Source organism: Salvelinus fontinalis, chromosome 15 (genome assembly GCF_029448725.1).
Source record: "Salvelinus fontinalis isolate EN_2023a chromosome 15, ASM2944872v1, whole genome shotgun sequence".
NCBI classification, from domain to species: Eukaryota; Metazoa; Chordata; class Actinopteri; order Salmoniformes; family Salmonidae; genus Salvelinus; species Salvelinus fontinalis.
In genome coordinates, this window is record NC_074679.1 from 43,090,039 (window position 1) to 43,117,741 (window position 27,703).

The 27,703-nt window shown below is 42.2% G+C and overlaps 2 protein-coding genes across 2 annotated transcripts; one reads left to right on the forward strand and one right to left on the reverse strand.

Annotated features, from left to right (window-relative positions):
* The first annotated feature begins 381 nt into the window (after positions 1–381).
* LOC129812018 (protein transport protein Sec23A-like) lies at positions 382–26,811 on the forward strand. Its single transcript, XM_055863900.1, has 18 exons — positions 382–694; positions 1,989–2,224; positions 2,520–2,664; positions 2,944–3,260; positions 3,378–3,522; positions 4,625–4,783; positions 5,072–5,187; positions 5,490–5,613; positions 10,914–10,994; positions 13,723–13,812; positions 18,046–18,152; positions 18,930–19,083; positions 19,231–19,308; positions 21,021–21,182; positions 24,363–24,449; positions 25,037–25,192; positions 25,284–25,349; positions 25,848–26,811. The coding sequence occupies exons 2-18, from the start codon at positions 2,004–2,006 to the stop codon at positions 25,935–25,937; spliced, it is 2,298 nt and encodes a 765-aa protein (XP_055719875.1). The 5' UTR covers positions 382–694; positions 1,989–2,003; the 3' UTR covers positions 25,938–26,811.
* Positions 14,193–17,828, reverse strand: LOC129812019 (adenosine receptor A3-like). The gene is made up of 3 exons (XM_055863902.1): positions 16,450–17,828; positions 15,520–15,673; positions 14,193–14,885 (listed from the first exon to the last, which is right to left on the reverse strand). The coding sequence occupies exons 1-3, from the start codon at positions 17,141–17,143 to the stop codon at positions 14,603–14,605; spliced, it is 1,131 nt and encodes a 376-aa protein (XP_055719877.1). The 5' UTR covers positions 17,144–17,828; the 3' UTR covers positions 14,193–14,602.
* Positions 26,812–27,703: the final 892 nt, after the last annotated feature.

Genomic DNA, 27,703 nt, shown 5'->3' on the forward strand with positions numbered 1-27,703 from the left:
TGAATCATTTCCTATCAAGGGATCTTTACTTTTACTCAAGTATGACAGGTACTTTTTCCACCACTGATATTAGCTCAAAGGTTTTGCAGAGCTGTTGCATCTACATATAAACCGTATAAAATGAGTACATAACCTTTTTCAGTACAAGTCAAGCACTTTACATATTGAATTAATTCAAAAAATAAATATTGAATCAAGAGGCTCACTCTTATCGGTCCAACAAGCAGGACAACTGTTTCATATAGATAATTCTCTGTTGGAATGAAGCCAGACACGTCAAAAAAAAATCACTGTTGAATAAACATGAATATGTCACCTGATAATTCATCTATTTGGGGTAAGGGCCTATATGATTGGACACGCTTCTTGACAGGTCTTGGCTAGAAGGGATACAGTTTGTCACATTGCCGTGAACAATTATTTGTTTTGCTTTTTAGCTACCCCTAATCCTTTTCCTAACATTTATCTAATTCTCCTAACCTGCTACGTTACTTATCCATACATGCTGTGTAAGTTCTAACCTGCTACAAAAAGTTAATTCTGACAAACTGTATCCCTTCTAGCCAAAACCCTCTTGACGTGGCATTGCTTCCCGCAGCCATGTTTTGTTTGCTACGTTGTCATCCTACGTTGTGCGGGGCGCTGTACACTCACTGTCACCAGTAGCAGTGTAGAACTCGTCTGAGGATATCAGGTAGCTAAATATTCTGCTATTTGCTTTAACTGTTGACTTAGCAATATCTTTAAATGTATGTTTTTTCACAATTTATTCGTATTTTGAATCTAATTCTTCTTAGCTGACAAAGTGTTGTTTGGCTGTTAGTTGAAGCAGGGTGAAAACAGGTTTGACACATTGCATTGGCATTCGCGGGTGCCGGTGGTTTAGTTAACGGCGTAACGTTAGCTAGTTAACGTACTGCTTGCTAACATGCCATGGTGAAAGCACTTTTGACTTTGGCACATTTTTTGTTGTTATAACTAGGATATCCACCCCGAAACATTAAACATTTGGTTTTGGTGTTCCCATGTTATGTAGTTAGCTAGCCAGTCAGCTACCTACCACGCTAGCTAACTTTAACGTTAATAGTATTTAGCTAGCTACAGTAATGTTGTTGTAGGTGGAGTGACTTGCTGTGTATATTCAATCAAAACAGCTTTGCTTGTAATCCAGCATCAGTTTGTAAAGCCTGTTGATTGATTCACCATTGATTTCATTTGATTCAGGTCAGCTTGCTAGTTAGATAAAAGCCCAATACAGTCAGTGTTAGAATTTTGAAATACCTTTTTGTTAGCCTAACTACATAAGGATTTGTGATCATTTCCATCTCTGATAATCTCGTCTGGAGAAAGCAAAGGTAAGTGATGGTTCAGTACAAGGAGTTTACTTGCCAACTAAACTAACGTTATGTATACCCTTCTATTTATTCAGAGTTTGTTTTCAAAGTAAGTTATTTTAAACAGATTTGATCAGTGAGTGAAAAAGTGGGTCACAGTCAGGATCATATTCTGGTCTTTAGTTCTAGCCATGGTTTAGCCCCAGTTAGACGTAAGCCAGAATTTCCCATAGGTTCATATTTGGCTGCATTTTCTCTGCCCCCTTGATATGACACATTCAAATTGGTAGTGTGCTGGAGTGTAACGTTATGCTCAAAGTCCTAAAGGATATCTCAAGACTCAGAACAGATAACTAGGCTAATAAAAACAGCCAAGCCAGGCAGTTAAAATAATTTATTACATTTGTAAAGTAATTTTCATTTTACAGAATAATCTCAAAGTGCATTAAAAAAAACATAAATAATAATAAATAACAAAAAGGAATGGGGGAAAAATAGATTTAATTTTTTTTATCATATCATAAGACTCATTGCAGTGCAGTGGACTATTATATAATTCATGCTATGTTGAAATATCCAATGCAATCATGACCATAAAATGTATAGCCTATTGCAATAACACGCAGACACACCTTTCCCTCCCTCTGTCTGCAGTTCTCGGAGGGTGCTATGGCGACCTTCCCGGAGTTTATTGCACAGAATGAAGAGCGTGATGGGGTGCGCTTCAGCTGGAATGTCTGGCCCTCTAGTCGTCTGGAGGCCACCCGCATGGTGGTCCCCGTTGCCTCTCTGTTCACCCCCCTGAAAGAGCGTCCAGAACTGCCCCCCATCCAGTATGAGCCTGTGCTGTGTAGCAGGGTGACCTGCCGCGCTGTCCTCAACCCCCTCTGGTAAGTGAGGCAACAATCCTCATTCCCTTACTTATACATAGGGTTGCAAAATCTGGGTAACTTCCTGGAAAAACAGGGAATTGGGGGAAAGTTAAAGCAAATTATTCGCTGTTCTCTCTTTTCCTCATTCACTTATACTTATGAATTTATAACTGTCATCGTCAGGTGATTTGTACTGAACATATCCTTGGTCAATCTTCAAAAGGTTCACATGTAACCCACAAATAAAATAATTGTAGCCTAAACTGTTTGGTCCTTCTCTCTTTGAACTCTATCAATTGGTCTCTCAACCTAGCCAAGTGGATTACAGAGCCAAACTGTGGGCTTGCAACTTCTGCTATCAGAGAAATCAGTTTCCTCCTACCTATGCTGGGATATCAGATGTCAACCAGCCAGCTGAGCTGCTGCCACAGTTCTCCACCATTGAATATGTGGTCCAGGTAAGGTTTCCATTTGATCACAGCTATCTAGATAACCAGCCATCACTCAAAATAAGGACATTTTATTATATATATTTTTTTAAACAAATACAGTATTTTGATTGAATCTAAATTAGATATAGGCCTTCATCTTGATACGTTTTAGTAAAGATTCAACAACAGATAATTGCATACCTACCTCTGTTATCTCTCCTACAGAGATTCATTAGTTCTCATTTAGAACATAAAATCAAGCATGCAATGCCATGGCTCTGAGTTTGCCTTCCCTGGCCCCCACAGAGAGGTCCCCTGATGCCGCTTGTCTTCCTATATGTGGTGGACACCTGCATGGAGGACGAGGACCTGCAGGCTCTAAAAGAGTCCTTACAGATGTCCCTGTCCCTGCTGCCTCCTACGGCCATGGTGGGACTCATCACATTTGGACGCATGATCCAAGTCCACGAGCTGGGCTGCGAGGGCATCTCCAAGAGCTACGTCTTCAGGGGAACCAAAGACCTCAATGCCAAACAATTGCAGGAGATGCTGGGGTTGACCAAGCCCACTGCTGCACAGGCAGGACGGGGACCACAAGCTCCACAGGCCCCCCTCTCCAACAGGCAAACCACTCTACATAGCTACAGCATTGTTTTGACTTGGCAGTACATATACTAAAATAATTTGGTGACACAAAAAAGTCTTACTTTAGAACTTATTTCCATTTTGTTGTTGCTTAGATTCCTCCAGCCAGTCCAGAAGATTGACATGAACCTGACAGACCTGCTTGGAGAGCTGCAGAGAGATCCCTGGCCTGTCACTCAGGGAAAACGGCCCCTCCGCTCGTTAGGATCAGCCATGTCCATCGCTGTTGGCTTGCTGGAGGTAAGACCTGGACAGAAATATAACTTACCTCACTGCAGACCTGGGTTCAAATAGTATTTTAAATATTTCAAACACTTTGGCTTGATTGATTTTGCCTGGCACAATTGCACCAATGGCAGCCTCCCGAGTGGCGCAGTGGTCTAAGGCAGTGCCACTAGAGATTCTGGGTTCGAGTCCAGGCTCTGTCGCAGCCGGCTGCGACCGGGAGACCCATGGGGCAGCAGGTAGCCTAGTGGTTAGAGCATTGGCCAGTAACCAAAAGGTGCTATATCGAATCCCCGAGCTGACAAGGTAAAAATCTGTCGTTCTGCCCCTGAACAAGGCAGTTAACCCACTGTTCCTAGGCCGTCATTGTAAATAAGAATTTGTTCTTAACTGACTTGCCTAGTTAAATAAAGGTTAAATAAAATAGAAACTGTCCCATTGTCGTTCAGGGAAGGTTTGACCGGCAGGAATGTCCTCGTCCCATCGCGCTCTAGCGACTCCTGTGGCGGGCCGGGCGCAGTGCTTGCTGACACAGTCGCCAGGTGTACGGTGTTTCCTCCGACACATTGGTGCGACTGGCTTCCGTGTTAAGTGGGCATTGTGTCAAGAAGCAGTGCGGCTTGGTTGTGTTTCGGAGGATGCACGGCTCTCGACCTTCGCCTCGGGAGTTGCAGCGATGAGACAAGACTGTAGCTACCAATTGGATACCACGAATTTGGGGGGAGGAAATATATATATAAACTACACCAATGGAAAAAGTTGTGAAAGTGCGAACTCTGTCCAACTGGCATCCCAGGCAGACTCAAGCAAGCACTTTCAAAGTGTTTTAAAGGTTTAGAAAACTATATGATTTGTGATTAAAATACTATGTTCCATATTTCAATAACACCATTTTCAATATTACTGTTTGTCAAATCAGCCTCCCCATACTATTTCAAATTCATATTTCCCTGTGTTCCGGTGTATGAAGTGGGATTTGTAAGATTTAAAACTATTACGCTGTGGTAATGGGGTCATGATTACAGGCTTTAGTCATTGTTTGGTTGATTGTTTACTTAGCTTCATAGAAATGTTTTGTAATAGTGTCCCTTTTTTCCACCATCCATTCCCCTTCCAGTGCACCTTCCCTAACACTGGGGCACGCATCATGACCTTTATCGGTGGGCCAGCCACTCAGGGCCCAGGCATGGTGGTAGGAGATGAGCTGAAGGCCCCTATTCGCTCCTGGCATGACATTGAGAAGGACAATGCCAAGTTCATGAAGAAGGGGACCAAAGTAAGTTTGTCTCAACCTTTTGACTTTGCCTGTTATTTAGATGGGTTTACCATGATCTGAACTTTTTTCAGGTCTGTTGCCACTGTCTGTAAATGATGATTAAATGCTCAAGTAGTCTTTTACAGCACATTAAAGTGAGACAACCAGTTAATGGCTAGATGTGTTGTTTTTTTTTGCATAAATTACAAACAGGCATTTCTTAATTCTCTATATTATATTGGATCCTCTTTTTGTCCTGCTCCTGTATAAAGTTTGGATATGTGTAAAAACCCTTTCCTTCATTTTCAGCATTATGAGGCGTTGGCGAGCCGTGCTTCCACCAATGGCCACATCATAGACATATATGCATGCGCTCTGGACCAGACTGGACTGCTGGAAATGAAGTGTTGTTCCAATCATACTGGGTGAGAACTCTTTTTCTGTTTGGTGAACTTCTGTCTGAAATGGCACCCTATTCCCTATATAGTGCACTACATTTGACCAGGGCTCTGGTCAAAAGTAGCCCACTATATAGGGAATAGAATGCCATTTGGTACGCAGACACACGTCAATCACTGGCTTCTCCCATAGTGAGAGGAGAGTTTGACCTCAGATCTTCTCCTCCAGTGCTCTCCTCTGATACTTTGAGGAGGAAGGAATCAACGAAAAGCTTCTGAGAATCACCCTATGTATTGTTGAACTCGTTCGCGTATATATGTTTTTGCAGAGGCTACATGGTGATGGCGGACTCTTTCACCACCTCACTATTCAAACAAACCTTCCAGAGGGTTTTTACCAAAGATGTGTCTGGAGCCTTCAAGATGGCCTTCGCAGGCACTCTGGAGATAAAGGTAGAACCATTTCACCGACTGGCTCTATCTGAAATGGTACCCTGCTTATAGAGTGTACTACTTAGTAGTGCACTATACAAATCCTTCAGAAAGTTTTCATACCCCTTGACTTGTTCCACATTTTGTTACAGCCTGAATTCAAAATATATAAAAAAAAAAATAATAATAATTCTCACCCAGCTACACACAATACCCTGTAATGACAAACTGAAAACATGTTTAGATATTTTTGCAAATGTATAGAAAATAAATACATAAGTATTCACAACCCTGAGTCAATACTTTGTAGACACACCTTTTGCGGCGGTTACAGCTTTGAGTTGTCTTGGGTATGTCTATCAGCATTTGCAAAAATACATTTGAAAAAATGTCTAAACATGCTTTCACTTTGTCATTATAGGGTATTGTGTGTAGATGGGAGAGAGAAAATATCTATTTAATAGATTTTGAATTCAGGCTGTGATGAGCTATGCCTGGTTTTCTCCAGACAAAGCGCTTTGCATTCAGGCCAAAGAGTTTTTTCTGTAGAAGACTATAGAATATTTTGCCTTATGCTTTTGTCTTTCACGTGCTTTTTTCTCAGGAGTGGCTTTGGGCTGGCCACTCCCATAAAGCCCAGATTACAGCACTTCACCAGAGATTGTCCTTCTGGCAGGTTATCCCATCTCAGCCAAGGAACTCTGTAGTTCTGTCAGTGGGTTCTTGGTCATCTCCCTGACCAAGGTCCTTCTTGTCCGGTTGCTCAGTTTGGTCGGACGGCCAGCTCTAGGCAGTCTGGGTAGTTTAATATTAGTTCCATTTCCCAATGATGGAGATCACTGTGCTCTTGGAAGCTTTCAACACTAGAAATTGTTTTATACCCTTCCACAGATGTGTCTCATGACAATTCTATTTCTGAGGTCTACGGACAGTTCCTTGGACTTCATGGTATAGTTTCTGCTCTGACATGCACTGTCATCTGAGGGACCTTTAATATAGACAGGTGTGTTTCTTTCTAAATCATGTCCAAACAATTGAATTGACCACAAGTGGACTCCAATCAAGTTATAGTGACATCTCAAGGATGATCAAATGAAATTTGATGCACCTGAGCTCAATTTGGAGCGTCTCATAGCAAAGGGGCGTGAACTTATGTAAATTAGATATTTCTGTATTTCATTCTCAATACATTTGCAAAAATTTCTAAAAAGATAGATTGGTGAGAAACGTATTTAATCCATTTTGAATTCAGGTTGTAACAAAACAATGAGGTATGAATACAAGCATTTTGCTACACCCGCAATAACATCTGCTAAACACGTGTATGTGACCAATATAATTTGATTTGATTTTGATACTTTCTGAAGGCACTGTATAGAGAGTAGGGTGCCATTTCAGAAGCCGCCACTGTGTTCCATTACCCACGCTAACATACCACTACAATATATAGTGAGGGAAAAAAGTATTTGATCCCCTGCTGATTTTGTACGTTTGCCCACTGACAAAGAAATGATCAGTCTATAATTTTAATGGCAGGTTTATTTGAACAGTGAGAGACAGAATAACAACAAAAAAATCCAGAAACACATGTCAAAAATGTTATAAATTGTTTTGCTTTTTTTTTTTTTTTTCTCCCCCTTTTCCCCCCAATTTTCGTGGTATCCAATCGCTAGTAATTACTATCTTGTCTCATTGCTACAACTCCCGTACGGGCTCGGGAGAGACGAAGGTCAAAAGCCATGCGTCCTCCGAAGCACAACCCAACCAAGCCGCACTGCTTCTTTAACACAGCGCGCCTCCAACCCGGAAGCCAGCCGCACCAATGTGTCGGAGGAAACACCGTGCACCTGGCCCCCTTTGTTAGCGCACACTGCGCCCGGCCCGCCACAGGAGTCGCTGGAGCGCGATGAGACAAGGATATCCCTACCGGCCAAACCCTCCCTAACCCGGACGACGCTAGCCCAATTGTGCGTCGCCCCACGGACCTCCCGGTCGCGGCCGGCTGCGACAGAGCCTGGGCACAAACCCAGAGACTCTGGTGGCGCAGTTAGCACTGCGATGCAGTGCCCTAGACCACTGTGCCACCCGGGAGGCCCTGTTTTGCATTTTAATGAGGGAAATAAGTATTTGACCCCTCTGCAAAACATGACTTAGTACTTGGTGGCAAAACCCTTGTTGGCAATCAGAGGTTTCTTGTAGTTGGCCACCAGGTTTGCACACATCTCAGGAGGGATTTTGTCCCACTCCTCTTTGCAGATCTTCTCCAAGTCATTAAGGTTTCAAGGCTGACGTTTGGCAACTCGAACCTTCAGCTCCCTCCACAGATTGTCTATGGGATTAAGGTCTGGAGACTGGCTACGCCACTCCAGGACCTTAATGTGCTTCTTTTTGAGCCACTCCTTTGTTGCCTTGGCCGTGTGTTTTGGTTCATTGTCATGCTAGAATACCCATCCACGACCCATTTTCAATGCCCTGGCTGAGGGAAGGAGGTTCTCACCCAAGATTTGACGGTACATGGCCCCGTCCATCGTCCCTTTGATGCGGTGAAGTTGTCCTGTCCCCTTAGCAGAAAAACACCCCCAAAGCATAATGTTTCCACCTCCATGTTTGATGGTGGGGATGGTGTTCTTGGGGTCATAGGCAGCATTCCTCCTCCAACCACGGCGAGTTGAGTTGATGCCAAAGAGCTCAATTTTGGTCTCATCTGACCACAACACTGTCACCCAGTTGTCCTCTGAATCATTCAGATGTTCATTGGCAAACTTCAGACGGGCATGTATATGTGCTTTCTTGAGCAGGGGGACCTTGCGGGCGCTGCAGGATTTCAATGATCTCACGGCGTAGTGTGTTAACAATTGTTTTCTTGGTGACTATGGTCCCAGCTGCCTTGAGATCATTGACAAGATCCTCCCGTGTAGTTCTGGGCTGATTCCTCACCGTTCTCATGATCATTGCAACTCCACGAGGTTAGATCTTGCATGTAGCCCCAGGCCGAGGGAGATTGACAGTTCTTTTGTGTTTCTTCCATTTGTGAATAATCGCACCAACTGTTGTCACCTTCTCACCAAGCTGCTTGGCAATGGTCTTGTAGCCCATTCCAGCCTTGTGTAGGTCTACAATCTTGTCCCTGACATCCTTGGAGAGCTCTTTGGTCTTGGCCATGGTGGAGAGTTTGGAATCTGATTGATTAATTGCTTCTGTGGACAGGTGTCTTTTATACAGGTAACAAACTGAGATTAGGAGCACTCCCTTTAAGAGTGTGCTCCTAATCTCAGCTCGTTACCTGTATAAAAGACACCTGGGAGCCAGAAATCTTCCTGATTTGAGAAGGGGTCAAATACTTCCCTCATTTAAAATGCAAATCAATTTATAAAATTTTTGACGTGTTTTTCAGGATTTTTTTGTTTTTCTGTCTCTCTGTTCAAATAAACCTACCATTAAAATTATAGACTGATTGTTTCTTTTTCAGTGGGCAAACGTACAAAATCAGCAGGGGATCAAATACTTTTTTCCCTCACTGTATTTATTTTACATAGTGTGTAAATCTGGATATTGGAACAGAGCCACATTGATAGGTGATTTGATCCATTAAACATTATGGAAAATGTAATATTTCTTAACCTTTTCACCAAATAGAATTGTACGCAAAATGCAAATACATTTGAAGTCGGAAGTTTACATACACCTTAGCCAAATACATTTAATCTCAGTTTTTCACAATTCCTGACATTTAATCCTAGTAAAAATTCTCAGTCTTAGGTCAATTAGGATCACCAGTTTATTTTAAGAATGTGAAAATTTCAGAATAATTTTAGAGAGAATTATTTATTTCAGCTTTTATTTCTTTCATCACATTCCCAGTGGGTCAGCAGTTTACATACACTCAATTAGTATTTGGTAGCATTGCCTTTTAAATTGTTTAACTTGGGTCAAATGTTTCGGTTAGCCTTCCACAAGCTTCCCACAATAAGTTGGGTGAATTCTGGCCCATTCCTCCAGACAGAGCTGGTATAACTGTGTCAGGTTTGTAGGCCTCCATGCTCGCATACGCTTTTTCAGTTCTGCCCACAAATTTTCTATGGGATTGAGGTCAGGGCTTTGTGATGGCCATTCCAATACCTTGATGTTGTTGTCCTTAAGACATTTTGCCACAACTTTGGAAGTATGCTTGGGGTCATTGTCCATTTGGAAGACCCATTTTCGACCAAGCTTTAAATTCCTGACTAATGTTTTGAGGTGTTGTTTCAATATATCCACATCATTTTCTGTCTTCATGATGCCATCTATTTTGTGAGTGCACCAGTCCCTCCTGCAGCAAAGCACCCCCACAGCATGATGCTGCCACCCCCGTGCTTCACAGTTGGGATGGTGTTCTTCGGCTTGCAAGCCTCCCCTTTTCCTCCGAACATAACGATGGTCATTATGGCCGAACAGTTCTATTTTTGTTTCATCAGACCAGAGGACATTTCTCCAAGCAGTACAATCTTTGTCCACATGTGCAGTTGCAAACCGTAGTCTGGCTTTTTTAATGGCGGTTTTGGAGCGGTGGCTTTTTTGTTGCTGAGCAGCCTTTCAGGTTATGTCTATATAGGACTCGTTTTACGGTGGATATAGATACTTTTGTACCGGTTTCCTCCAGCATCTTCACAAGGTCTTTTGCTGTTGTTCTGGGATTGATTTGCACTTTTCGCACCCAAGCACGTTCATCTCTAGGAGACAGAACGCGTCTCCTTCCTGAGCGGTATGACGGCTGCGTGGTCCCATGGTTTTTATACTTGCGTACTATTGTTTGTGCAGATGAACGTGGTACCTTCAGGCGTTTGGAAATTGCTCCCAAGGATGAACCAGACTTGTGGAGGTCTACAATAGTTTTTCTGAGGTCTTGGCTGATTTCTTTTGATTTTCCCATGATGTCAAGCAAAGAGGCACTGAGTTTGAGGGTAGGCCTTGAAATACATCCACAGCTACACCTCCAATTGACTCAAATGATGTCAATTAGCCTAGCAGAAGCTTCTAAAGCCATGACATAATTTTCTGGAATTTTCCAAGCTGTTTAAAGGCACAGTCAACTTGGTGTATGTAAACTTCTGACCCACTGGAATTGTGATATAGTGAAATAATCAGTCTCTAAACAATTGTTGGAAAAATAACTTGCATCATGCACAAAGTAGATGTGTTAACTGACTTGCCAAAACTATAGTTTGTTAACAAGAAATTTGTGGAGTGGTTGAAAAATGAGTTTTAATGACTCCAACCTAAGTGCATGTAAACTTCTGAATTCAACTGTATGTTGTAATGTCATCGGTCCTTCTTAATTTCAGACTTCACGAGAGATCAAGATTTCAGGAGCCATCGGGCCATGTGTGTCATTAAATGCCAAAGGACCGTGTGTATCTGAAAATGTGAGTCCACTTCAAATACATAGACCAGTGCCCTAATACTCTACAGTGCAATTCCATGTTAACGGTACTCAAATTGTATGCCAAACAAAAATCATTGATTTTCAAAAGTTAAAAAAAATCTATGCAGATAGACTACTTTTATTAATTTACACTGAAAATGGTACAAAAACATTTACCGGAAGAACTGTACAGATGCAAAGTTTTACAGAATTTCTGTAAAATCTCCCTTAGTTTGTGACCAAAAAACTCTGTTTTTTGGTCACGTTTCCCCAAAACTCTGCTAAATATCTGCTCTGAATTAAGATGTCTGCAGAAAGAATGTGGTGTCAGCTGACACCTTGACTCTGAAAACCATCTATTTTGGTTATTGAACTACACAGAACAAAAATATAAACACAACAAGTAAAGTGTTGGTCCCATGTTTCATGCGCTGAAATAAAAGATACCAGAAATATTCCATATGCACAAAAAGCTCATTTATCTCAAATGTTGTGCACAAATTTGTTTACATCCCTATTAGGTAGAATTTGTCCTTTGCCAAGATAATCCATCCACCTGACAAGTGTGGCATATCAACAAGCTGACTAAGCAGTATGATCATGACACAGGTACAACTTGTGCTGGGGACAATAAAAAGCCACTCTAAAATTTGCAGTTGTCACACAGCACAATGCCACTAATGTCTCAAGTTTTGAGGTAGCGTGAAATTGACATGCTGACTGCAGGAATGTCCACCAGAGCTGTTGCCAGAGATTTGAATGTTTAAATTCTCTACCATAAGCCGCCTCCAATGTTGTTTTAGAGAATTTGGCAGTACGTTCAACCGACCTCAGACCAAGTGTATGGCGTAGTGTAGGCGAGCGGTTTGCTGATGGTATAAGCTACGGACAACGAGCACAATTTGTATTTTATCAATGACAATTTGAATGCACAGAGATACTATGACGAGATCCTGAGGCCTATTGTCGGGCTATTCATCCGCAGCCATCACCTCGTGTTTCAGCATGATAATGTCGCAAGGATCTGTACACAATTCTTGGAAGCTGAAAATGTCCCAGTTCTTCCCATGGGCTGCACACTCACCAGACATGTCACCCATTGAGCATGTTTGGGATGCTCTGGATTTGCATGACAACAGCGTGTTCCAGTTCCCAACAATGTCCAGCAACTATTGCACAACCGTTGAAGAGGAGTGGGACAACATTCCACAGGACACAATCAACAGCCTGATCAACTCTATGCGAAGGAGATGTCACGCTGCATGAGGCAAATGGTGGTCACACCAGATACTGACAGTTTTTTTGTTTTTAGGGTTTCTGTGACCAACAAATGCTTATCTGTATTCCCAGTCATGTGAAATGCATAGATTAGGGCCTAATGAATTTATTTCAATTGACTCATTTCGGTATATGAACTGTAACTCAGTAAAATCTTTGAAATTGTTGCATTTTATATTTTTGTTCAGTATACATTAAGTGAAGTGGATTTACACCCCTGGTAATGGAATTTCATCATGGGTCCCTGATCTGTACTAGACAGAAATGCTTAATTATGGATATGAATGTCATTCTCTTCACGGTGATGTGTCCTAAATAGTCCAAGGGCCACCCACTAAAAATCTGTTGTTCCGTGACCCAGGAAACCAAACCGAAACGTTTGAACATCATTATCTATAGATAATGTTATGAATATGAACACCATTATTCAAAACTTGTAAAAGTTGCATATTCATTTATTTTTCCTAGTATTTCAGATTTTTAGCATCGAAATCATAACACATCTTTGGGTAATTTCCCAAGCAACGTTTTGACGTTACTATGTTTCACCTTGGTTTTACATTTGTATAACACTGGCGCACAAAACACAGAACTATGTGTTTGTTCAGTGTTCGTCCTTGCATAAGCAACATATGTTGCCAGTCCTTTACTGATCCAGATGTACCCCTAAATGTTTTAACCATGTACAGTGGTTTTCTTAGTTAATATAAGATGTTTTGGCAGCTGTTTTTAGCCTAAAAGGGCCGTCATTGATTTTGCCTGCAAGCCAAACTAAAGACAGCACAAAGTTTACTAGCCAACACAGCTCTCGAATCATTCAAGGCCCCAATAGCTACATAAAGCGCTGTTCTGCCATCTGAGAAAAATACATTTAGTATCTTTCAACAGCTTCTTATCTCGTAATATTTCACGGCACAAGGCAATGTTTCTTAAACTTACAGAAAGCAGAACAAATTATCCTAAATATAAATGTTGATATTTGTTGTCAGCGGTCTTTACTCCAACATTAATGTGTTTTGATGTATTTATAATACCTTTTATTAAGTCTTTTTATGATGTTTTCTAAGACCCCTTTTCCATCTATTGACAAGAAATCAAAGCCTTTCCTTATTCAATTTTTTTTTAAAGATGGAAATGGTGAAAACATATATTCCTTAATTTCTCAAATATACTCTTATCTTACATTTGACATGCTGCTATGAACTTCACATGTTGGTGCTCATGGGTCCTTTTCAATGGAAATGTACATCCATGACCTACATCCATGAGCAGATATGCAGAACAGTACAGTAATCTTTTTTGGGATAATACTTTTATCCGGTTGAACCTTTTTTGTAATTGAAGTTGTCCAGAATGTTGTGTCCTGAATTTCTACTGAAGGAGATCCCTTTCTGATCCCTTCTAGAACAATGTCATTCTGATTATGAAAACTTCTGTCTGTTTCCAAACAGGAAATTGGAACAGGGGGCACCTCTCAATGGAAGATCTGTGGTCTTGATCATAACACCACTCTGGCAGTGTACTTTGAGGTGGTCAATCAGGTATGCGTTCATATTACACACTCTGAAATCTGATCACTAAGCTACTTGTCAAGTGCCATGTTTTGTCAAGTGCCATGTTTTGCCATGATATTCTACTGCTGTACTGGCCAGTTGCATCACTATGCCACCAGATGGTGTGCTTGTATATGAAACCACAATGGCCTCTTTTATAAAGCGTACCAACAGTAGCTAGCACAAGATGGTTCTGAAATGTTATTGAGATGATCACATTCACTCTAACCCAATATTTTCAGTTTTGCTAATCTGGTAGATTTAATCTGGTAGCTAGATGTCAATGATTTTAGACTCAGTGTTGCCCAAGGTATATTCATTAAGGAAGAACACAATTGACATTTTATGAATCAGTATTATTTGTTTTGATGAATATTTATTGACTGTAAACAGATTGACTTAATCTCTGACAGTGTTGTTTGTCTATAAACAGTTTAGCACAGTCGGCTGTGTAATTCAAATATTGTAGTTTAACATTGTAGTTCAGACAGTGTAAGTTGTAAGCAAACTTTTTTCATCTGAAACTGAACAGATAGGATAGCTATGTCAGTCTTGGTGTATGGCCACTAAGGACCACAATGATCTCACATTCGTCAAACAGGAGACTGTTGCCTCTTGTCGCCACAGTGATCCTTGGTATAGTCCTCCCTTGTTGATTAGTCCCAACCTTTCATTTAAGTCATTAATTTGTATTTATTTAGTCAGGATAGTAACAATTGCCACTTTTTTCCAGAGTCCTGGGATCCATAAAATCAAGTATGTAGTTAGTCTAGTAATTTTAACAGATGGTTCCGCAGTGACAGACCTGGTCCAGTGTAATGCCCTTACTGTCCCCAGTGTCTTTACTATCCTCCATGGTCACCTCCGACATGGATCTAGTCTCTGGTGAAACTGGCTTGGAGTCGTCTGACCAGAGTGAAGGCTTGGCGATGTGGTGGTGGTGATTATGGCTCACTATCTCCAGTTGGATGGCGGTGCTCTGTGGGTGGGAGTTCTTCAGCCGGTGCTGAAGCAGCTGGCGTATTTTATTCAAGCTTTTCCGCAGAGCCGCTCTGTACCGCCTGAGAAGGATAGAGAGAAATGGGGAGAGCAAGATGTAGAGGGGGGGAAGAGAAAGAAATAGACGGAGATGGAGATTGAATCAGAGAGAGAGAAAATAAGCCACCATTAACCATAAAATCTGTAGTGCAGCCAGAAACAACTCCGCTCCCACACTGAGAAGCTCATTTCATCATCTCAAGCTCTCAGCTATTTCACCTCTCAGCAGCCCTCATTTAGAAATGTATTGGAGCTAGCTTCTCAATTCGCTCTGACTTTGGTTTCAAGTGGCTATTGAGGGGCCTTCATATTATTACGTTATATCATCTGCACAAGATTGAGCCTTATTCTTGAGATATGGAGATATGGGGGGAAATTGTACTAGTCTTCATATTTTTTGAATAAGGGAATGACAGTATATTATTGAATGACTGTTTGGGCTATTGGCTATTCCCTACATCTGGCTCATGGAGTTGATCATTAATCAATTCCCTCTGATTTTGGTTTCATGTGGCAATCGATGGGCCACAAGGATATTGATGGGCTTTATATTGAGGTGTAACAGCTTCATAAGATTGAGCCTTATTCTTCTTGGCATTGAAATTACTCTTTATATTTCTGTGACTGTTTGTTTGGGGCTATTGCTCTATTACTTACATCTGCGTCATGGAGTTGATCCATGGGTTGAGTGCGGAGGTGAAGAGGACGAGCCAGGTGGATACGGCTGAGGTTGCTGCTGGAGGTTCATGGCCACTAAACGTCTCATAGAAACAGGTGGCGATGTAAGGCAGCCAGCACACCAGCAGGAACACTGACAATGGAGAGAATTAAGATGGGAGATTATTAAAATAATTACGTAAAAAATATATATTAGAAGAGCGAGTAATCTTATTGAAATGCGGTATTAGATTAATTCCGGTAACATTACATGTTGATATGAAGAAGTCTATTTAGTGTGTGTGGTATATATATATATATATATTTATTTATTTATTTTCAAAAATAACTGACCTTATTGTAGTGTGTCATGTTTTTATAAACTGGGTTGTTTGAGCCCTGAATGCTGATTGGTAGACAGCCATGGTATATCAGACTGTATACCACGGGTATAACAACATGTATTTTTAATCTTCTAATTACGTTGGTAACCAGTTTATAATAGCAATAAGGCACCTCGGGAGGTTGTGAAATATGGCCAATATACCACGGTTAAGGGCTGTGTCCAGGCACTCCGCCTTGCGTCGTGCTTAAGAACAGCACTTAGCCGTGGTATATTGGCCATATACCACACCCCCTCGGGCCTTATTGTTTACTTATAGCACATTGACAATTTCAAAAAGGCTGATTTTGACCAGTTACAAATGTAGCCTACAGAAAAATGTCAATAATAACAGCCACTGATGGACCTTGAAATGTTATCTGCTTTTGTTCCGTACATAAAAGGCTTTTAATCTGTGTATCTGCTCAGTGCTCAGAATGACCATATATCTCAAATGCCTTGCTTTGTCTGAATACAGCACCAAACCGAGAGTTTCACTGTACTATTCACAAGGTTAGAACTGGTATGTAACCACCAATGAGACTCACCCACAGTTGCCACCATCACTATGGAGCTCCTGAAGTAGCTTTTAGCAGGGACATAAAAACAGTGCTGGTCGTTGCAAACAAACGTCCCTCGGCGCACCTGTTTCCTCGCAATATACACAATGTACGCATACATGGAGCACATGATGAGTATGGGTGCTATGATCCCGACCACGATGAAGAGCAGACTGAAGCCCCTGTAGTCTGGCTGGAAGCTAGGGGCACACAGGAACCTGGTGCTGCTGTAGGTGTAGCGGCCGAAGCCCAGCAGTGGCAAGGCTGCGTTGATCAGGCCGTAGAGCCACACCAGGACCAGCACCACTCTGGTCCTCCTGGCCGTGCAGATGGTGCTGTAGCTCAGGGCGAAGCAGATCTCTGTGAACTTGTCGACGGTGGCCCAGGTCAGGGAGTGGATTGAGCCCAGCTGAAGGAGCAGGTAGAAGAAGGCGCTGCCCTGGCAGAGGTACCCGTCGCTGGGGTAGCCCTGCGGCCTGAGCAGGCTGTTGTGGGCTCCGAAGGGGATGGTTGAGAGACCCAGGGCGAGGTCACTCAGGCAGAAGCTCAGGGTCAGGGCCCAGGTTTCGGTATGGAGCTCCTTGTTGAGAAGAACCACCAGAAGTAGAACCACGTTACCACACACAGAGAACAGACTGGACACCACCATCAAAGCTGCATATACCAGGGCCACCGGCTGCATCCTCCCGACCTCCTAGTGGAAGAGAAGTCCTTTCTGGGCTGCCTGGCTGCTCGTTCTCCTCCCGCCTGGTTCAGGCCATGAGCTCCCACTGACCCGGCTGGCTGGCTGACTGACTGAGGTTGAAGTGTGAAGTCATGTTATCCTGTGTGTGTTGTGGGCTAGTCCTCGGGGGGGACTCTAGGGAACTGGTTGTTGTGTCAGTCTCCCGCTGTGCTCTGGGAGGGGAGGCTCCTCTCCAAGTCCTCTAGCTGTCCTTCGAAGGGCTGAGCTAGCTCCTCTCTGCCTCGCTGTACACCATCTCTACCTCAGATTGAGGCAGGGAGGGTGAAACAGCCCGGCACACCCCCCTCTCAAGCAGCAGAACTATGAGAACCGAAATATTCAGCCCTAATGGTGTAAGTACGGAGGCAAACAGTCAAGGAGCTGGTGTGTGGATACGCAGCCTTGTGAGGGAGAGAGGATGTAGAGGAGTTGTGCTGCCTGTGTAAACAGAAGCTTGAGATCCAATATCCTCTCCTCCACTGTAATGGCTGCCGCACAGTTAATGAGCCATTTGACTCTGGAGTGTTTTGGGGATAATTGGCAAGAAGTGTGCCTCTAATTCAATTTAAGTGCCCAATCATTCATTATTGCCTTTCTGCTTTAAGCCCCCTCATATAACCTAATTATTTAAATTCTTCTGGAAGTTGTTTTTCCTCTCTGGCTGTCCATAAGGCCGTAGCAGTTGTGTGTGTTTGTACACGGCAAATTATTTGAATAAAACTCACCGGCAAGAACCATGTATATTTGCTTATATAGATGGGTGATTTACATTTATGATCATCACAGCATTTTTATAGAATGTGCACTTCTAATGGGATGACTTTCTAATGATTCTTTCCTAACTGTTTTTGTGTCTGTAGCATAATGCACCTATTCCCCAGGGCGGCCGAGGGGCGGTCCAGTACGTCACACAGTACCAACACTCCAGTGGACAGAAACGCATCCGAGTCACCACCACCGCCAGAAAGTAAACATATATATATATATACACACACACATTACAGATTTGTCTCACTTCAGATCAAAACTTACACAAACATATGGATTTGATTCATCATTAAGAGCACATCTTCTTTTCAAGTAAATCCTGGACTTAAGGTTTATCTGCCACTTTTTTCATTCCACTATGGAGCTGCATCTGCAAGCTCACCTTGTTTCCATAGCAACACGGTAGGGGTAAAGTGTTTGTTGTGTTGTCTTCTCCCCTGATCAGAGGAGGAGATGGTCTTGGTTGTTAGTGTCAAACGTGTATTTAGAAGACACTGACTGAGCCTTGTCGGTCATGTGACTACTGTAGACTCTCAATGGGTTATGATCAATGTTGCACTTCATGTTTGTTAGCATGAGACGTGTTTTATTTAACCTTTATTTAGCTACAATGCTTAACATGTGACAGGGCAGTAGCGAGAGGAAATGTGTGTAGATAAAGTCATTCCCAGGCTGTTTTAAAAGATCAGTTCAATTTATCTAGACTTAAATTATGGTATGGGATTTCATTTACCAGCTTTATTATGGCAAAGGGCTTTTCAATGCCAAGGTAACCAGAACTGTAACATCTGACGTAATGTCCCTGAACTAATTTATCCATAAAATCTATGGTATAGATTGTGTTGGTATTACTTTTTCATTGTGGAGGAGAACCTTACAAACAAACATAAGTGTGTCAAATGATCGACAATGCTTATGTAGGTTGTTTCTCTCTCTTCACTCTCTCCTCACTCTCTTCCCTCCCCCCCCACCTCAGCTGGGCAGATGCAGGGACCCAGATCCAGAGTATTGCAGCATCATTTGACCAGGAGGCTTCAGCCATCCTGATGGCTAGACTGGCTGTGTACCGCGCTGAGACCGAGGAGGGCCCTGACGTGCTTCGCTGGCTGGACAGGCAGCTCATACGGCTGGTAAGACCGAGACAGGGCAAAGTAGCAATTTCCAGGCTAGCAGGCACAGGGAAATTGTGGGATTAAGTGTGACATTTTGAAGTGTGGACTCAGTGGCAGGCAGGGTTTATAATGGGTTTGAATTGCCTTTTTTCCTCTCCGTTCTAGTGTCAGAAGTTTGGAGATTATCATAAGGATGATCCCAACTCTTTCCGCTTCTCAGAAACCTTTTCTCTCTATCCCCAGGTAAGTGATCATGGGCTGAGAGGCTGGTTGGCTCTTTAGTGGAACGACAGTTGTAGCTAGTACATTCTTGGCCAAAAGTTTTGAGAATGACACAAATATACAGTTTCACAGTCAGCTGCCTCAGTTTGTATGATGGCAATTTGCATATACTCCAGAATGTTATGAAGAGTGATCAGATGAATTGCAAAGTCCCTCTTTGAACTTTGAAATGAACTGAATCCCCCAAAAACATTTCCACTGCATTTCAGCCCTGCCACAAAAGGACCAGCTGAGATCATGTCAGTGATTCTCTTGTTAACACAGGTGTGAGTGTTGACGAGGACAAGGCTGGAGATCACTCTGTCATGCTGATTGAGTTCGAATAACAGACTGGAAGCTTCAAAAGAAGGGTGGTGCTTGGAATCATTGTTCTTCCTCTGTCAATCATGGTTACCTGCAAGGAAACACATGCCGTCATCATTGCTTTGCACAAAAAGGGCTTCACAGGCAAGGATATTGCTGCCAGTAAGATTGCACCTAAATCAACCATTTATCAGATCATCAAGAACTTCAAGGAGAGCGGTTCAATTGTTGTGAAGAAGGCTTCAGGACGCCCAATAAAGTCCAGCAAGCGCCAGGACCATCTCCTAAAGTTGATTCAGCTGTGGGATCGGGGCACCACCAGTACAGAGCTTGCTCAGGAATGGCAGCAGGCAGGTGTGAGTGCATCTGCACGCACAGTGAGGCGAAGACTTTTGGAGGATGGCCTGGTGTCAAGAAGGGCAGCAAAGAAGCCACTTCTCTCCAGGAAAAATATCAGGGACAGACTGATATTCTGCAAAAGGTACAGGGATTGGACTGCTGAGGACTGGGGTAAAGTCATTTTCTCTGAATCCCCTTTCCGATTGTTTGGGGTATCCGGAAAAAGCTTGTCCGGAGAAGACAAGGTGAGCGCTACCATCAGTCCTGTGTCATGCCAAAAGTAAAGCATCCTGAGACCATTTATGTGTGGGGGGTTTTCTCAGCCAAGGGAGTGGGCTCACTCACAATTTTGCCTAAGAACACAGCCATGAATAAAGAATGGTACCAACACATCCTCCGAGAGCAGCTTCTTCCACCCATCCAGGAACAGTTTGGTGACGAACAATGCCTTTTCCAGCATGATGGAGCACCTTGCCATAAGGCAAAAGTGATAACTAAGTGGCTCGGGGAACAAAACATCGATATTTTGGGTCCATGGCCAGGAAACTCCCCAGACCTTAATCCCATTGAGAACTTGTGGTCAATCCTCAAGAGGTGGGTGGACAAACAAAACCCACAAATTCTGACAAACTCCAAGCATTGATTATGCAAGAATGGGCTGCCATCAGTCAGGATGTGGCCCAGAAGTTAATTGACAGCATGCCAGGGCGGATTGCAGAGGTCTTGAAAAAGAAGGGTCAACACTGCAAATATTGACTCTTAGCATCAACTTCATGTAATTGTCTATAAAAGTCTTTGACCCTTATGAAATGCTTGTAATTATACTTCAGTATTCCATAGTAACATCTGACAAATATCTAAAGACACTGAAGCAGCAAACTTTGAAAATTAATATTTGTGTCATTCTCAAAACTTTTGGCCACAACTGTACACAGATGTATGATAAATATCTTTGAGCTAACATCTTTATTTTAAAGTAATCTTTCGGGGGGGGTTTTAAAGCACATTATAGCTTTTCCTTTGTCCCTCAGTTTATGTTCCACCTAAGAAGATCTCCTTTCCTGCAAGTGTTCAACAACAGCCCAGATGAGAGCTCATACTACAGACACCAGTTCATGCGTCAGGACCTGACCCAGTCTCTCATCATGATACAACCCATTCTCTACGCCTACTCCTTCAACGGGCCCCCAGAGGTAAGACCTGACAGACAGACGGACGGACGGACGGGACGCAAGGACGGACGGGGCTCACGGACGGGAGGGGACACGGGGACTGGACACACACGGAGACACACATTTTTATTTCTATTGAAAAATGAAATTTGCTTTCCTTCCTCTTTATAAACATAAATCATGGATGCTTTGGCTTACTGTACGAGCTAGTCTTATGTATAAAATGTCAAGACCGCAATCTCTGACTTTCTCACCTCCCTCCCACTCACATTCTGCAGGCCAACAGAGAGAGAGCACTAATACCTTGGTCCTTTTCTTACAGATAAGCTTGAGGTTATGTTGTTAATGATGTGAGTGTAGGGTGTGAGTACAGTAGTGTGTTCCGGACCAGCGCTCCTTTCAGTGCAATTATCAACAGTGTGGATTTTAACACCTTACAGAGTGACAGCGTAGTACACACCTCTCTGAAAAGGGTAAGTTATTTAACAGTGCTTAATCCTTAAGAGTCTAAGCCGGGGGAGAGATCATTTAGCTATTACCAAGGATCACTTAGCTATTTGATTTAGAATTTTAGGACCCCTTAAGGTATATAAAAAAAAAATATATACACTACCAATCAAAAGTTTAAGAACACCTACTCATCCAAGGGTCTTTATTTTTACTTTTCTACATTATAGAATAATAGTGAAGACATCAAAACTATGAAATAACACCTATGGAATCATCGCTGCAGAATGCTGTGGTAGCTATGCTGGTTAAGTGTGCCTTGAATTATTAATTACCGGTAATCGCAGATGGTGTCACCAGCAAAACACCATCACACCTCCTGCTTCATGGTGGGAACCACACATGCGGAGATCATCCGTTCATCTACTCTGCGTCTCACAAAGACAGGGCAGTTGGAACCAAAAATCTCACATTTGGACTCATCAGACCAAAAGGACAGATTTCCACCGGTCTAATGTCCATTGCTTGTCTTTCTTGGCCCAAGCAAGTCTTCTCTTCTTATTGGTGTCCTTGAATCTGTCGTTCTGCCCCTGAGCAAGGCAGTTAACCCACTGTTCCCCGGGCGCCGAAGACACGGATGTCGATTATGGAGGGTTGGGTTAAATGCAGAAGACTCATTCAGTTGTACAACTTACTAAGTATCCCCCTTTTCCTAGTAGTGTTTTTTTAATTATTTTTTATCAATTTGACCATGAAGGCCTGATTCACGCAGTCTCCTCTGAACAGTTGATGTTGAGATGTGTCTGTTACTTGAACTCTGTGAAGCATTTATTTGAGCTGCAATTTCTGAGGCTGGTAACTAATGAATCCTGAGAGACAGTTTCATCATAGCGCTTGATGGTTTTTGCGACTGCACTTGAATAAACTTTCAAAGTTTTTGAAATATTCCAGATTGACTGACCTTCATGTCTTTAAAGTAACAATAGACTGTCGTTTCTCTTTGCTTATTTGAGCTGTTCTTGCCATAATATGGACTTGGTCTTTTACCAAATAGGCCTATCTTCTGTATACAACCCCTACCTTGTCACAACACAACTGATTGGCTCAAATGCATTAAGAAGGAAAGAAATTCCACAAATTAACTATTAACAAGATATACCTGAATGAAAAAGGAAACCGCACACTGCTCTTGATAGTATCACTGATCTTTAATAAGCTTGCATACCAGAGTTCTGACGAAGGCCGTGAGGCCGATATGTAAGCTTATTAAAGATCAGTGATACTATCAAGAGCAGTGTGCGGTTTCCTTTTTCATTCATCTTGTTCAACTGTTGCTATGCACCTGCAAAAAGTTTGCTCAGATGTGCGAGTGCCTTTTGAATTTTGAACAAGGTACACCTGGTAATTGAAATGCATTCCAGGTGACTACCTCAAGCAGCTGGTTGAGAGAATGCCAATAGTGTGCAAAGCTGTCATCAAGGCAAAAGGTGGCTAGTTTGAAGAATATCAAATATAAAGTATATTTAGATTTGTTTAAAACTTTTTGGGTTATTACATGATTCCATGTGTGTTATTTAATAGTTTTGATGTCTTCACTATTATTCTACAATGTAGAACATAGTAAAAAATAAAGGAAAAACCCTTGAATGAGTAGGTGTGTCCAAACCTTTGACTCGCACTGCTTGTTGGGGTTGCAGTGTAAAACGGAGAACACCTTCGTGAGAGTCTTATCTTTCCATAGAAGGGTCATAATAGTTCTGACGGTACAGACGTTTTCATGAGGATACCGATTTTTGGGATCTATCATGGTCAGACAAACCCAGCCTGTGCAATGAAAAAAAAGATTTCTCTAGCTTAAGCTGACAGATTTTTTCATTATGCTAATTAGAGTTCGCCGTGGGAGCAGACATCGACTCTAGGGGTTAAGTCCCAAATGGCAACCTAATATCTGTAGTCCACTACTTTTGACCTGGACCAATGGTCCTCTAGTCAAAGATATTGCACTTCGTTGGAAATAAGGTGCCATTTGGGACTCAGCTTTGTCATTTGGCTCTGTATCAGATGTAATACATGTAACCAGGAGACACAGCGCTTCAGCTGTTTATTTTTTTTAGATTAACAGACGTAAGTGCCTCTCAAATGGCACCTAGTCCCTATGCATTGCACTACTTTTGACCAGGGCTTACCATATAAGGAATAGGGTGATATTTGGGATGCAATGCTAATGTTTTCCGTCTTGACTCTGTCCGCTCCTGCCTGTTAAACATTGAAAGAGTAATATTCTTCTCCGTGTCTTTGCCCCTTGTCAAGCAGATGGCGTTAAGTATAAACAGAGCCACTGTTTCTTTCTGCGCTGTTTCTGTGTCCTTTAAAACGGCAACCACACTATAAAAGATAGGTAGCAGTATAACTTCTGTCTATCAAGATCATCCATCTTTGTATTTTTTGTACCTGAGTTTGGGGTTGGTGTGTTGTGACCTTGAGAGCTTGTTTTGGAAGGAAAAATGCCAGTATTGTGACGTTCCTATCAGTGTCTGGGATTAAACCCCCACCCCTCTAATCCTCAACAAACCTGGTTTAATCTTGAAACGGCATTATTGATTGGAGCTGAATTAGAAGGATACCATACAGTTTGGATGGCAGTGGTTTAAAACAATATCTCCTTTCTCGCCTTTTAGCCTGTGTTCAGCATCCTTCTTATTGTATCATTTCAAGGTGGTGTAAAATTGTAAAAGTTTTTTTTATTTCTCCTAGCCTGTGTTGCTGGACAGCAGCAGTATCCTTCCTGATCGCATCCTTCTCATGGACACCTTCTTCCAGATCCTCATCTACCATGGAGAGGTACATTCATCAGTCATCCAATCATAATCAGCATGCCCATTCACAGACTACTTCAAAACTGTCCTCATCAGTGACAGGACACGACCCTCCATGTCCTCCTCATGGTCTCACCACTCACACAGCTACGATCTATACACGCGGAGAGAGGTGGCTCTCTATGAAGTGATTCTATCGTAACACTAGACTGATTTCCTTTCTGGTTGCAGCCAGATACTTTTGTACTTATTTGACATTTGTGAATAGATGGGTGAGCAGCGGGTGAGCGATCAATACAGACAGATCTTCAATGTAATGTCAGAGTGGGGTTCAATGGCCAAGAGTCCAGTGAGACACACTGTTATGAAGAGAGCGACTGTGTTTCCTATTGAAATCAAATCCTATGTCAGGTATTGCTATTGAAGTCAAGCAAAACCAATCTGCTCCTTTAGACTTGTTTCTAATTTCTCAGCTCTGTAAAGGTCTAAATGTAACTCTTCATGTCTTCAGGACCGCACTGACTGTTCCCGTTCCTTCTCTCGTTCTTACTCTCCCTCTCTTCTCCCTCTCGACTCCCCGTCTCTCTGTAACCCTCTCTGTCTATCCATCAGACTGTGTCTCAGTGGCGTAAGGCAGGCTACCAGGAGTTGCCAGAGTACGAGAACTTCCGCCATCTGCTGCAGGCTCCTGTGGACGACGCCCAGGAGATCCTCCACAGCCGCTTCCCTATGCCCCGCTACATAGACACAGAGCACGGCGGATCACAGGTGTGTGTGTGTGCACACACAAATAATTTCTTAGAATGTCAACTGTGAAGTCTATTGAACCTCCTGTATTGATGTTCTTGTTGTGTTCTAGGCTCGTTTCCTGCTATCTAAAGTAAACCCATCACAAACCCACAATAATATGTATGCATGGGGCCAGGTAAGACTTAATTTTCTACTGTCATTTGCCCAGGAACTAGAATATACTGTAAATAAAAAGGACACATTTCTAAGGATGATGTTATTTGTATGGTTTTGTTAAGGCAGAGCATGTTGCTATTTTTAATGGCGTGTATTGTATGTGTGTAATTATGTGTGTGTTAGCACTAATGAGAGGAAAGAGTCCCTGCACTTGGTTTTCAAGGCTTACAGCTGCTACTACTGCTTATTAGAGGAGACACACAGAAAGTAGTGGACATGTGGAACCTTCTGGATTGTTACATGGACACAGTCACACGCACTATTGAGGGACACACAATTCTTCTCTTGTTCTTGACTCATCATTTTTGAGTCAAGAAGTGTAGTCCTCCCACTTTTTTTGTGTGTGTGTGGAGAAAGGTGTAACTAGTTTCCAAGATTATATAAGGGAAATTCCAAACCAATGATTGCTGTGGAATTGCCCATAACTGAATCCCACTCTCCTCCTGTCTGTGTGTAGGAGTCAGGTGCTCCGATCCTGACAGATGACGTCAGTCTCCAGGTGTTCATGGACCACCTGAAGAAGCTGGCTGTGTCCAGCGCAGCCTGAGACTCAGACCGACGCCATGGTAACCACTGAGCATCATCAACCCGAGTACTATATGAACCCAGTTTTGCTCAACAGTAGTCAACTGATGCTATTATACATGGGAGTGAACAACCAAAAGAGAATACCTCTTTCTCCTTTTTATATTGGAAACCAACAGCTTTGTACAGGAAAGGGACTATGTACAGAGAATTATCTGCAGTATAGCCTTTTTATGACACTAGTTGGTCAATTATTGTAAAAACAAAAGAAAACATCAGTTGTTGCCTACTAGCTAAATGTTTGGTCCCAGATCAGTATGAATCGTAAGATGAGTCTGGTATTCATGTACTTTTCCCCCAGAACACTAATTAACCCAGCATCCAGTCAGTTATTTTATTGTGATGCCCAATGGAGTTACTTTATATTACATTTTCTGTTTGTTTCTATTTAAAAAATGATATGTATCTTGTATCAGAGAAATATATAATATTATCATCCAGTCAGTCAGAGACGTCATAGTTGTAGGCTACAGAAAGAGAACAAGTGGGTGTCGTATCGTCGGTTGGTACAGATTGGGGAATCCAATACAATGGTATCTAATTAGAGCTAAGTGTTTTTTGTTCTTCTCCCTGCGTACGCCACAGCATAATGGGTTATTTCAGACCGTTTAGTGTGTGCTGTCTAATTCATGTTAGTCATTCATATCAAACACTCATTGTGGTTAAAAAAAACGAAGAAACATGATAGTATACTATACAGACTGTGGTACTAACATGCTCCACCCTACAGAGTATAGCAGGGTATGAAAGCTGCCTTCCCTTTTCTCTGGATCTGATATAATTTCTGTAACAGTGTTGTTTCTGACATTTCTAATAAAATACCTTGTTAAAATACATTTTTGTGTGTGTTTTAACATTTGTTATCTGATTTACTGTGAGTTGTTTAACTAGTAGTCGTATCTGTTTTTATTAACTTGTAAGTTTGTACATGCCACTGTCCTTGAAATTGTAAGTAACAATCACAAACTGAACTGAAGAGAGAGCCACTAAAGTACATGGCAAAATGTTATTTTGTGAAAAGTTAAGTCGATTTGAGATTCAGTCATTCAAGGAAAGCATAATAGAACATTGAATCAAAGAAAGCAGGCTAGAACATCCATAGGACTGCTATAGATACAAAGCTAGTCTCTGAGATAACCAACAGAGCACAGCATACCTCACTGAACTCTCAGAGGTTATCTATTTACAGAGGGAGTGCATTCACTGTGTGGCCTTTCAATTGTACAACAACACCACAGCCATTTTGCTTCAGCTTTTCACTGGAGCAGACCAAAATGTAGCAATTGTTACTCAATAGAGTGGTTTACAAACGCTCAATTACACAACCTGAAATTACATTTGAAAAGATGAGTCGGCTTTTGCATTAAGCGGCATATTCTCTTGTAAACCTACATAAATCATTGTCTGTCTCCTAGAGATGAACGTACTTTGGTGCGAGAAGTGCAAATCAATCCCAGAACAGCAGCAAAGGACCTTGTGAAGATGCTGGAGGAAACGGGTACAAAAGTATCTGTATCCACAGTAAAACGAGTCCTATATTGACATAACCTGAAAGGCTGCTCAGCAAGGAAGAAGCCACTGCTCCAAAACCGCCATAAAAAAGCCAGACTACGGTTTGCAACTACACATGGGGACAAAAATTGTACTTTTTGGAGAAATGTCCTCTGGTCAAAAATATAATTGTTTGGCCATAATGACCATCATGTTTGGAGGAAAAAGGGGGAGGCT